Source organism: Canis lupus, chromosome 1, assembly GCF_011100685.1.
Source record: "Canis lupus familiaris isolate Mischka breed German Shepherd chromosome 1, alternate assembly UU_Cfam_GSD_1.0, whole genome shotgun sequence".
Taxonomy (NCBI): domain Eukaryota; kingdom Metazoa; phylum Chordata; class Mammalia; order Carnivora; family Canidae; genus Canis; species Canis lupus.
Window position 1 is genome coordinate 14,728,843 of NC_049222.1, and position 12,919 is coordinate 14,741,761.

At 32.8% G+C, this 12,919-nt stretch overlaps 1 protein-coding gene across 10 annotated transcripts in view; it reads right to left on the reverse strand.

Moving 5' to 3' along the window:
• The window catches only part of RELCH (RAB11 binding and LisH domain, coiled-coil and HEAT repeat containing), a 110,497-nt gene that overhangs the window by 78,847 nt on the left and 18,731 nt on the right, over positions 1–12,919 (reverse strand). For 7 of the 10 annotated variants that reach the window (XR_005353414.1, XM_038525868.1, XM_038525867.1 and 4 more), the window contains exons 2-7: positions 11,118–11,207; positions 2,731–2,802; positions 2,567–2,622; positions 2,352–2,465; positions 570–773; positions 375–466 (exon numbers count right to left, since the gene is read on the reverse strand). Coding sequence is in view for 9 of the 10 variants with exons in the window: in XM_038525868.1 (XP_038381796.1) it covers positions 375–466; positions 570–773; positions 2,352–2,465; positions 2,567–2,622; positions 2,731–2,802; positions 11,118–11,207 (628 nt within the window). In the remaining variant the exon portion in view is untranslated. Of the gene's footprint in view, positions 1–374; positions 467–569; positions 774–2,351; positions 2,466–2,566; positions 2,623–2,730; positions 2,803–8,232; positions 8,253–11,117; positions 11,208–12,919 lie in introns of those variants that run through there. The other 3 variants (XM_038525870.1, XM_038525869.1, XM_038525872.1) reach the window with 2 other exon arrangements.

A 12,919-nucleotide genomic window follows, 5' to 3' on the forward strand; every position in this document is an offset into this window, starting at 1 on the left:
TGCAAAATGGGAATAATTCCATCTAACTGACAGGATATTAATAAGAATTAAATGAAATAATCAGTGGGAAATGTTTACAACATTAGTGTGAAGGAGTTATTTTATTAATACTGACACAACCATGGGGAAGTGAAAACCATGTTCCTTGCTTCCAAGAATTAATTAGTTACATGATTACTATGATGCCTTAATAACATTTTTTGGAAAAAGAATATATTAAATATGCAAAACAATTATAAAACTTTCTTTAAAAAGTACTAGAATATTAAAAATTATGTCTTACAACTTAGGTATTATTTTATATATTTATAAAATCTGTTAATTTCTTTACAACCTTTAAGAGGTTTTTTTAGAAATGATGATTGAGTACTAACCTTTCAAGTCTTCTGATTTGCTCCATCAAAGACCATTTTTCATTATTTAATAAACTAATTTTATCTTCTAATTTCTGTACTAGCAAGGAATTCTAAAATCAAAATGGGAGAAAAACAGAAACTCAAGATCTCATAGCATGCTTATACAATTTAAATAGTTTTTGCTGACCTGACTAGTTAATTAATACTGCTCACCTCTACAGTCTGAGGAGTTTCAAGGCTTGGAGGAAGGTTGCCTAAAACTGGTGTAAGAGCCTCTAATTCATCTTCTTCTACACCACTGGCCACATCCACAAGGTCTTTCCCAGTCACTTGATGATTTCCAAAATCTCGGTAGAGCTGTAGTAAGTCTGGAGGTTTTGGAATGTTTAATCCTACATCATCCCAGAGTTCAAAATCCTAAAATATAAATGATAATAATATTTTTAAAACCTGGAGAAATTTTATCCTGCATTTTTTTTCCTGCATTTTTAAGATTCATTTTATTCCTTATAGCTAGTATCTTGAAAACCCAAGATAATCATAATTTTGTTGTAATGTCAAAGTGTAGTTCCAAGTGGGAAAATATCATCATTAAACTTACTTTACATCTTCTACTGCCCAACATTCTTCTTCTAAGTTTCCTGATAGTCTAACTAAGTAAACAGTTAAACTGCCTACGATGTCAAGATGTTGCATATACAATCTTTTTATTTATTAAATCTCTCAAAAATGCAAACACTTAACTTTTAAGATTATGTTAACTTTCAAGCTGGTAAAACATACTTAAATATTTGCATGAAGTTATAGAACATGTCTCTATTAAGAAAATCTTAGTTTATAAGTTGTACCCATTATTTATAAGTAAACTAATTGATGGGATTAATTTTGTTCTTCCTTTCTTTAATATTTTAACCTGTATACATTTAGTGTAATCTCTGGTGGGTAAGCAAGCAATTTAACCTGCTTGCCTGCCTTCTATAGCTGTTTGAATCCAACTTATATTATTAAAAATGCTTCTGAAAAATTTCAGAATCCAAATAGCTGTTCTTTGATTTATTGCATATGGAACATTCACTTGAATTCAATCTAACACAATTTTATTACTGAGGTACAAAAAGGTATGTCATCTCAAGCATTCTATGAGCAAAGATTTTTTGAAGAGCTTTATAAAATTCCAGATTATATGCAAATATATTGCCCTACCATTCTCTCTTTCTCCAATATATCAAAATTTAGTACTAATTTGATATCTTTAACTTTTTATAATTTATTTGGGAAACCATTCAGGGGCTTTCACAGTCTTCAAAGACATAAGGAAATAGGTAGAATCTGAATTATTATAGATATTATAATTAAAAAACTATCAAGAATTCAGAGAAAGGAGTCAGTTTCTGTCTTGAGACAGAAGGAAAGGTTTTGGAAAGGTGATGACCTGTGCGCTCCCTTGGAAAAGGTTTAGGTATTCACAAGGCACATGGCAATAAAGAGATAGGAGAACTAATTATTTCAGAGACAAGGGGAAGAATGAACAAAAGCAGAAAACTCTATAGGAACCAGATATGTTGAGGGGGATGCAAGCCCTTCTGTTTGGCAAGATTATAATGAAGAGGCAAAGATAATGTTGGAGAGGTAGGCAGAGGATAAACTAAAAAGAAAGTTGAGAGGGCTTATAAATTTAGAAATGATAACAAAGGAGTTAAAGCAGTAGGTAAGAGAGATGACTGACGCGAAAACGGAGAAATTTAGAAGGTGGAGATATTAGTAAGGCGAAGAAACAGATACATTGGGACTAAGACAGTAACAGTTGAGTGTGGCAATGGGTGCATGGCCAAAAGAATACCAGACTGGGTGGGCTGAGAAGTGTTTGCTAACTAGTATTAATAGAATTTTACTGTACACATATGACTTAAAAATTAGAGAAACTAAATAAAAGAGAAAATATATACAAATGAAAAAGGAAACAAATCATTGTCAAAAAAAAAATAGTAATTGTACCTGGTCATCATTTTCATCTGAAAAGGTTATTGAAGTAAGCTTGTAGTTATTCTTCAATAAAAATTCATTGACTAAGAAGTTTAGAGCTCTCTTTTCAAGAGGTTTGATTGGTTCCTACAGGCAAAATAAAAGATACAATACTATAAGTTTCCTTCCTTTAATACTTGTGCTATCATTTTATGTAGAAGATACTTTTAGGTCCGTCATTCACCCACCTGAATTTCAGGACTTGATTTGTAATTTTTTCGTTCCTGTAAAGGAACTTCATGTTCTGGTGGAAGAAAATACAAATACTTTACTATTTTACATTTGAACATTTCTCAGCTACTTCTACATTGTCAAAGTAGAAAAAGTCTCAAAAAAGTTTTATGTACACCACCTGCAGCCTTTGTCAGGTTGGCTCGGAGGGCCTGAATGGTCTCCTTGGCTTTCCGTAGTTCAAACTCCAGGACTGGACAGGGATTTGGAATAAACACACATAGGCATCCAACCAAGAAAAGGGAAACAAAATTAAAAAATAAAAAGCAAGGATGGGTATGAAAAAAAAATACAATTTGTATTGAAAACAGAAAGCATGCAATCTTTATGAAATTTGTGAACGCATGCAGCAGAGTTGGTTTGCAAGCAAACTGGTGAATGTTTTCCATAGTTTTAGAATTCAGGGGATTGTTGGTCAAATGTTCTAGCTGTCTGACAGGGAACAGCTCTATTTAAAAATAAAATCTATGGCATACTCTCATTTAGGTAAATAAAAATATTAGTAATCTGGGTCTTGTACTTCACTCAGCATAGGTAAGAAAATGTAATGGAATGTTTTCAAGTGACATAATTATACGGAACAAGACAAAAATTTAGATCAAGTTCAAGCAAATATACTTTAAGAAAACCTTAGGATTAAAAATGAGAAAAGTATTTTTAAAAGCATTATCTAGAATAATGTTATAAATCAACATACAAAAACATTAGTGAATATATCCCTTCATTAAGATGTTGAAGAAACATGGTTTAAGTATTTAACAAATGTTGGGATGGCTGTAAGTTTTTCTAACAACAAAAGTATGTTTTCTATAAACAAGCATAGATATGTTAAACACATATCTTAAAAATGTTCCTATGGTTTTAGGTTTCATTTAAATCCAGAAGAAATAGAAATAGCTTGTCTTTTCATTTCTATTTAAGACCATTCCAAAGTAAATGATAGTGTACAATTCTAAAAGTATAGTATAGTACTAAGGATACTAAGTATAATTAAGCAGGAATTCAAAGTTTCTGGTAACTCTCCAAATAGATATCTCTTCATGTTAAGAGATACTAACTAGTGAAACTAAAAGACTTCTCTTGTTACTGATAAGATAAATGTGACTACTGAGGAAACATTTTTAAAAGCTCTTGAAAATGTTTTATCATGAGCAACATTTAACTACATGTGTCTTAACTGGGAACTTTCTTTAAAATATATAAATATTGCTCTGAAGAAAAAACAAACTTAGCTGTGAGGAAAAAAGCCATTTCCTGGAAGTAAAGCTCTGGGAAAATTAAGTGATCTCTGTCACAACTGGATATTAAACAAAATTATACTATTTAAATAGTTCTGCATAAAAACTAACAAATAAAAAAATTTAAAAATGGCAATTTTTTCCTGATTAATAAACAAAAAAGATGGCAAATGAGATGCTATCAGAGACAATAAAGCTATAAAAATATATGGAAAAATTAGGATTCACTCAGTTTGCATATTTTCATTAAAAACTTAAGATGTAATTGAATCACATCTAGTACATGAAGGCCAATTATTTTGATGCACAGAACTTCACTGCAGCAACATGAAGCACAACTAAAAGTATGACATGTATGTTACTATTTCTTTTTTGGTAGTTAGCAATGCTGATCTGCAAATATTTCTGTGCAACAAAGTTAAAACATTTTCCCTAAAACTTACACTTCTGGAAACAGAGTTTGTGTTTAAAGTCAGACTGCACACATTCGGTATGTAAGTACAATACAGATTTACTTTTTTTTTTTTTTAAATTTCAAAGCTCTATGTAATTGATTTTGATCTAAAAATACTTAACTATACCTTAAGTAAAATCAGTATATATATTATGCTTTCAGTATTACTTAGTAAGACATATTACAGAACAATTGCAGATCAGAAATGCCTGCACCAGAATGATAGAAATATGAAAAAAAAAAAATTAAAAAAAGGGTTAAAACACAAACTGTGAAAAACTCAAATTCAATTGGTGAAAAGTTTAGGTGACTAAGAGCAAAACACTGAATGATCAAGGCACAGAAAGCCAGAAAAACCCATGTCAGACGGCAAGAATTTATATTTTTATGCACATTTACAAATACATTGCCAAATGTCAGTAAAAGTTACCAATGCTTTGAAAAGATAGTGCTTATCAAAATGAATTCACTCTGCTGCATGTTTCTTAATATACAATATAGACTTTAAAAGACAAAGGCATATCTTTGAAGCTATAGTACATCTCTATAAAGGCACAGTAGGATCAAGTAATTACAATTATATCAGAAAGTTTCACAAGAAAGGTCTGAAGAGCTATATTCAAACATATATGGATTTGTCTCCTTTACTTAAAAAAATTAAAGCTCAAAATTAATAATCTTGTAAAGAGATATATTGTACCAAATAACTTCCAAGTATTTTTCAAATATTTTAATTCTTCATAAAAATATTTGAGGATGTGTATTGTTTGTAAAAAACACTGTAGGAACCAACTACCCAGGTGACCTGCTCACTCCACCATCTCAATCCTCTACTACTAGTTTAACCCTACTGAAGGCAATTTTATTGGAATTAAACTAATAACTGCAAATATGTAGGTATATTCTAATATTGCATATTATAATCTTATCAAAATAATTAATAATTTTCAGTATAAACAACTCTAGTAGTTGAAATTGTTGTTTTTTTCAGCAGGAGTTGGAATACTGGTATACTGTCAGAGGTACCTGAATGTTTAAAGATTATATCCTCGTGACTTTACATGAAAGGTAAAGTGTTAAATTTCAAAAAAGAAAAAAATATCAATCCCTTGTGGCCCCAATCAATATATCACTGTATTATCTTGAAATATCTGCTAGTCTTTGATCATCCTGGCATGAAACTCAAAATCTTATTTTGGAAAAAACTTCCATAATTCTGACAGGACTCTGATCAGAGTCAAGTACTTTTCTTATTCTCACTCCTGTTTACTGTTGTAGAGTTCAAATCAACAAAACTGAGTCAAAGTCCTTCCCATAGTAGACATGAAACCATCTTCTTTCAAGTCAGAATTCCCTGGATCTTTTTTTTCTGACTATAAAGTCATTTGACTTCATAATAAAATACCACTTCCCCTTTTTTTAATACTTATTTTATTATCCCAGGAACAGAATTCTAAGATTGGAAGATTCTTTTAAAATTGTTAGAATAAAAATCTATTCCTAAAAATTATACAAAAATCCTACAACTGTAGGGATTTACCACCCCTCCGGGGTTTAGAGAATTCTCTCTGCCTATTATAGACTTTAGAATGGAATAGTACTATTGGCATGACTTAGTAAATAGTGAAAAATAAATGAACGGAAGCAAGAAGCAATCTCTATAGTTTATAGACATTTAGTTTTCTGTATTTATTTCAGTGGGGGGGAAATCATCTTCCCCAAACCTTAAAAGAAAAAAAACAAAAAACCCCCAAAATTCTTATTATTACTATCCTTCCTGCTCAGGTTCTCATATAGATTCCTTTATTACTCATCGCAAAGCTGGTATTTTTCAAGGTATCATCTTGGCCCTTTTCTTGGCCTACATATCCCACTGGGATGACATCCACTCATGGTTTTAACTGTAACAAGTACTCTGAAGATTCAAAAATCTTTACCTTTTCCCAAAGATACAGACCTACCTAATTATCTCTAGGACATGCCCACCTGAATGTCTCCTAAGTTTTGAATTTGATCTATCTAAATGAATTTTATCATCTTCCTCTCAAATCTGCTCTCCTTCTTCCTCCGGCAGCCTCTCTCCATTAATGGCACCACTGTCTATACAGATATCCAAATAGGAAACCTGGAAATTACTCTTCACTTATCCACTGTGCTTACTCAGTCCACATTAATTAAATGTCCAAGCCAAGCCATATTAATTCCACCCCTCAAGAAACCCCCCTAAAAAACTGTTCATCTCAATTGTCTCTGAAAATTATCCTAGTTCAGACCTTTTTGACTTATCATATAAATTATAATACCTTTCAACCATATTAAAGTCTTGTTTGAGCATCTACTTCATTTAAAATCATAAAGATTTAAGTAAGCCTCAAAATAAGAAAAACAAAAGTACTACTAATAGGAAGTCATAAATATCTGTACTAGAGGAGAAATACATCAGGAAACAAATAGGTTCATTTAATATGATAAATCTGGATATATACGTTGAGGCCATTAGCTAAGGGACGAGAAGGCTGTTTCTTAATCAGTGGACAGGCCAGGATATATACATTGAGGCCAATAGCTAAGGGACGAGAAGGCTGTTTCTTAATCAGTGGACAGGCCAGTTTATTTCCCAGGCAAAAATATGAAAGTCATTTTAGAAGGTCTACTAGATTATGTAAGCTTTATAGAGGCTTCAAATGTCTATTTTGTTGAAAACTGTTAATAGAACAGCATAATACCGTGAGTATAGAATAAATACTCAACAAATATTAGTTGAATAAATGGATAGTCAGAGACTCTGATGCTAAAAGATGGATCATGTGAAACTGAGACACGGTTATAGGTGGTTCCAAAATTAACAAGTCTCTCACCACTGTTTCTAAAGTACCAAACATTTATTTTATTACAGACATTTTTCAGGACAAATTCCTTGAGAGCAGAAACTTTATCTATTTCATGTTTCTATATCTAGTACCTAACACATAACAGATGCTTAGAATGTCTAAAATAAATTTTAAAATGGCAATCCCAACATTTAGAACATGTCCCTTGCTATCTTTAAGAAAACTTAAAAATTTAAGAGGTGCCCTATACATGCACCAAGTAACACTAGATTTCTTTAATATACAGAAGCTCAGGTTAAGCTCATTTCAGTTTCATGTCAACTACTTTTGAACTCATTTTTATGTGAAAATTTATAGTTCTAAATTCAGAAATGGAAGCTATTTAAAATAAAAAGTTGTTTTTACTGAAGATTTTATTTATTTATTCATGAGACAGAGAGAGAGGCAAAGATACAGGCAAAGGGAGAAGCAGGCTCCACACAGGGAGCTCGATGTGGGACTTGATCCCGGGACTCCAGGATCATGCCCTGAGCCAAAGGTAGATGCTCAACCGCTGAGCCACCCAGGCGTCCCTAAAATAAAAAGCTTTTAAAAAATTACTTCTTTTAGGGGCACTGGGGCGGCTCAGTTGGTTAAGCGTCTGCCTTTGGCTCGGGTCATGATCTCAGGGTCCTGGGACTGAACCCCAAGTCTGCTCCCTGCTCAGCAGGGAGTCTGCTTCTCCCTCTGCCTCTGTGCCCCCTCTTGCTTGTGCTTCTCTTTCTCCTGTCTCAAATAAATAAATAAAATCTTTTTTAAAAAGTTTACTTCTTTTAAAAGAAAACGGCTATATTGAAATAGTCTTTTACAGGAAAGAGACAATTTGACTATCTACCCACAGGAATGTATAGATCGGTCAAAGCTACAGCCTGGTACTAAAAAATAAATTGTGGGCTCTGGAATAAAAACTTATGTGCTCAGGGATGCCTGAGTGGCATCTGGCTTCCTCATGGAGCCTGCTTCTCCCTCTGCCTGTGTCTCTGCCTCTCTCTCTCTGTCTCTCATGAATAAATAAAAAAAAAATCTTAAAACAAAACAAAACAAAACTTATGTGTTCATACCCTGATCCCTTATCATATGGAGGCTACAGGGCGGATCTGTCAATCGTGGTGAGCCTCAGTTTTCCCATCTATAAAATAAGAATATCATGACCTATTCTTCAGGATTGTTAACAAGATTAAATAAAATACTTTATACAAAGCATCCTACACAGTGCCTGACACAGAGCAGATGCCCAATGAACATCAGTTTATTTAGAGATGCCTTCCTCTTTGAAGGAAAACCTATACAGACTTGATAAAATAATCAGATTTTTAAATTTAAGAAAAAGATGGTAAGAATTATGCTGAAAACAAACAGTATCTCTCTGTCTTATAAACAGCAGCAGCTGAATAAAGGTTGGAGCAGACCCTACATTTATGTGGAGGGGCAATGGACTCAATATCTGTGTTATCTATAACCTCCTTCTGCCCAAGACAGGTATAGAAAAACTTAATAAAGAAATTTCTGTTTTCTTAATGAGGTTTACATGTGATCCAATCACAGTCGACAGAATCTTTTCTGGATTATTGGTCTGTTGATAAGCTTTTAAGTTCCTACCAATGGTTAGCAAAGATCTACAAATCTTTTTGGAAATGGGAATCGTGATTAATTAAAACTTTTTCATTAAGTTTCACCCAAATATCACATTTGATTCAATTACAAACTATGGTACAAGAGCACTGAAAGTCTGAAAGTTATTCTCTTGTAATAACACGTTTTTCTTCCCTTTTCCAATGAAGATAAAAGCATTTATTTACATGTTAGCACTGTATAATGATCAAAACTTACTTTATCTCCTCAAACCTAGAAACAGAGTATCATTTTTAGATTAAAAATATAAGGTCAAAACCATCATGTATTTGTAACATTTCATGCTTAGGTATGCTTGGTTATAATATGTTGCTTTTACATCGGTAATGTTTCTCCTAATTAGAAACACTAAAAATACCTAAATAACAAGAATAATGAACCTCTTACATCTGACTAAATCTATAATTTGAGTTTTCAAATGGAAATAAAAAGAAAGAAAACAATTATGTGATCTATTTTTCGGTAGGAGTTACTTTCTAATTATATAACCATTTGAACAGTAATACAATATACAAAACCAGATATATTTGGTTAGTCTAATAAACTACCATATATTAATTCTAACATATAACATAAAATATCTAATATCTAACATGTACTACATAAATATATAATACAAGGTGACTTACCAAATGATAAAATAAGTAGGATAAATTAGTCCTAAAATTATTTGAATAATTTCCATTTAATTTGTTAATTTTTAGACAAAACTGATGTGATTTACTGTTTTGATACAAGTCAATAAATAACGCTTATGACTAAATCTTGATTTGATATAGGGAGGCACCTCAAACTCTTCCAATGGCTTTCCCATTTAAGTAATATTACTACTATTTACACTGCTGAATCTTCTCTTAGCTCCTGCTGAAATAAAAGTTACATCATTTTTTTTCTAACTCATACAATACCATCTGAGATCTATAATTATTCAATATCTTTATTCTTGAGTAATGAATGAAAATCATATATTGAAATATCATTTATAATCAGGTCAAATCTCATCCTTCCTGTTATGATACACTACTACATGGCAAAGCCAGTTGTGAGCTCTGTTGCTGGGCTATCTGTATTTGAATTCTAGCCTTGCTATTTAAGTCTTAAATAATCCCTCTGAATGTCTTAGTCTCCTGGGGAGGAGAGGATGATGACAACTCTAAGTCAATGAGTTAATACACATTTAGAACAGTGATTACAATAGAGCAAGTGCTACATAAAAATTAGTACTCACTTTTATTCATAATGACCATGATAGGTAAACATTAGGTAGACTGTAACAAACTTGTCCCAGTAAATGGAAGAAAAATTCAACAGAGTTGTCAAGAAAGGAATCCACATTACGGGTATTCCCTGATACCATATTGCCCCCATTACCCCCACCTGTCCTATGTGGCAACCCTCCTGCTCCAGGAGTGCCCATCATTCTGGTGGAGATCTAACTACCTAATTGATGTATGTCTGCTTTCCCCATCTAAGAGCCAATGTCCTATGAAAACTACAATTCCTGCAAAGCACTCAAGAATGTCTTCAATTATAGATAGCCATAGCTTTGAAGCACTCGACAGATACCAAACTTTTGACACTAAAAGGAGCCAGGCTGCTACACAGATAATTTCCAGGGTGGAACCTGGACCAGAATCTAACTGGCTTCATTAGATGTGGACAGAACAGGTGGGAAGGTAGAGAGGGGAAGGCGATTGGTATAACTAAGTATTTAGAAAGAATGTTGGTGTTCTTACTGGAATAAGCGAGGTCCTGGAGGCCCCTGCTATACCAAGTATTAACCTTTATTTTCTGGCTCATAGGAAAGTCAAGGGAAATTTCTGGAGAGGTGCTATGATGGCTAGGGAGCAGCACCTTGAGGTCTCAACACCAACTTTTATTCACCAGCCAGCACAGAAGTATTTCAACCAATTTTTACAATCAGTAATCTTGTGCTGATATAGAACACCTAAATATCATGCCCGGTTTGGAAGATCAAAGAATGAGGAAGACAAGGTCCAATTAACTTTGCAATAAACCACAGCTACCTTAAACCTGCTTTATACCAGTTAGAACTATATGGTTGTAAACTGTTGGTCACAAGCAGAACTCAACAAATTTTAGGTGTGTATTACCAAAAACCCACAGCACAATTGGAAGAGCAAGTTGAGGGTTCAGATGTTCCTTAGAGCCAACAAATTAGTAACATAATTTTGTGTAATAACTACATAATTATATTCACATACCAAATTGTAGAAGGAAGAGAATTCCTCAAGTCATTTTTTAATTTCTTGAATGTCAAAGATTCCAAATCTGTCTTCACAATGTGACTCACCTGCCACTCTCTCATCTGTTTCCCTGTTACCATCATCTGAGTATCTTGCAAAGTCTAAAGAATCGAGAGTACTGATGCTCCCAGCTCGATCTGTAATAATAAGAAAAATAAAGAAACTTATTTTTATTTAATTGTTAAGATAAAACATTGGAAATTATTTACCTACGATTATTTTTCATTTAAAATGAAAACAACTCCAGTTTTCCTGCCCAAATCTCTGGCTAACTCCTGAACAATGCACACATGGGGTGGACTGCAACCAGTCTAGCTAAAGACGAAAAATTCCAAAAAAAAAAACCCAAAAAACAAATGTAAAATGACATTTAAGCTACTATCTGAGTTTGCAGGCTGAATTCAAGAAAATAATTTCTAAACAAAAAAGAAAATAATTTCTTAGGAAAAAACACAACACTGTTTGAAAAAACAGAATAGAACCCTATCTCCACAACATAACACACTTGATTTGTGTTATGTCCAAAACTACTGGATACACAAGAACCAATAAAATGTGACACAGTCTCAAGACTAAACACAATCAATAGGGACCAACTCGAAGATAATCCAGACGTTGGTATTAGTAGACCAAGATTTTAAAATCATTACTAACTATGCTTAGTACACTAAGATTTCAAAATAACAACTAAAACTATGCTCGGTGAAATAAAGGAATATGTGCACACAATGAAAGAAAGGAGGGAATCTTAGAAAAATTGAGACTACAAAAATATGCCAATGGAAATTCTAAAAACAAAATTATCTGAAATTTAAAATTCTTTAAACAGTTTAATAACAAAGTGGAAATAACTGAAAAGGAGTCAGTGGCCTTCAAGACAGAGTAACAGAAATTATCCAAATTCAAGCACAGAGAGAAAAAAAGATTGAAAAAAAAAATTAGCAGAGCCTCAGGAACTCATGAGACAATAGCCAAAGATCTGACATATGTGAAACTGGAGTCAACAATAGATAAAACAAGAAATGGGGCAGACACAAACTCAACGAGCTCAAAGAACACCAATGACAATAAGGAGAACAGAAACTTAGGCACAACATAATCAAATTGCTGAAAGTCAAAAAAAAAAAAAATTTAAAAGTAGCCAGAGAAAAATAATATTTTTACATAGAGAGAAAGAGTAATTTAAATGACTGCTGATTTCTCGTAAAAACTCCAGGAAACCAAAGGCATCCAGATTGGAAAGAAAGAAGTAAAACTATTTCTATTTTAAATATAAAAAAAACCTAAGAAATCCACTAAAAGATCATTAGACCTAAATTTACCAAAGTTGCAGGACACAAGATCAACAAACAAAATTTAAATTTTTATATACTAGCAATGAACAATCCTAAGGCAATTTTTTAAAAAAAAAATTCGTCTTATATGATACCAGTGCTCATTACATCACGTGCCCTCCTTAATGCCCATCACCCAGTTACCCCATTCCCCCTCCAGCGACCCTCAGTCTCCTGATTAAGAGTCTTTTATGATTGGTTTCTGTCTGATTTTGTCTTGTTTTATTTGTTTCCTCTCTTCCCCTATGATCCTCTGCTTTGTTTCTTAAATTCCACATGACTGAGTTCATATAATTATCTTTATTTGATTGACTTATTTTAAGTTTTTTATTTAAGTAATCTCTACATCCAACATGGGGCTTAAACTTAACAACCTCAAGATCAAGAGCCGCATTCTCTTCTGACTGAGCCAGCCAGGTTCCCCCAAACCAAACTAATCTTGAAAAAGAATAAGGAGAGAGGAATCATACTTCTTGATTTTAGATTTACAGAATTTTTCAACAGATGGTATTGGG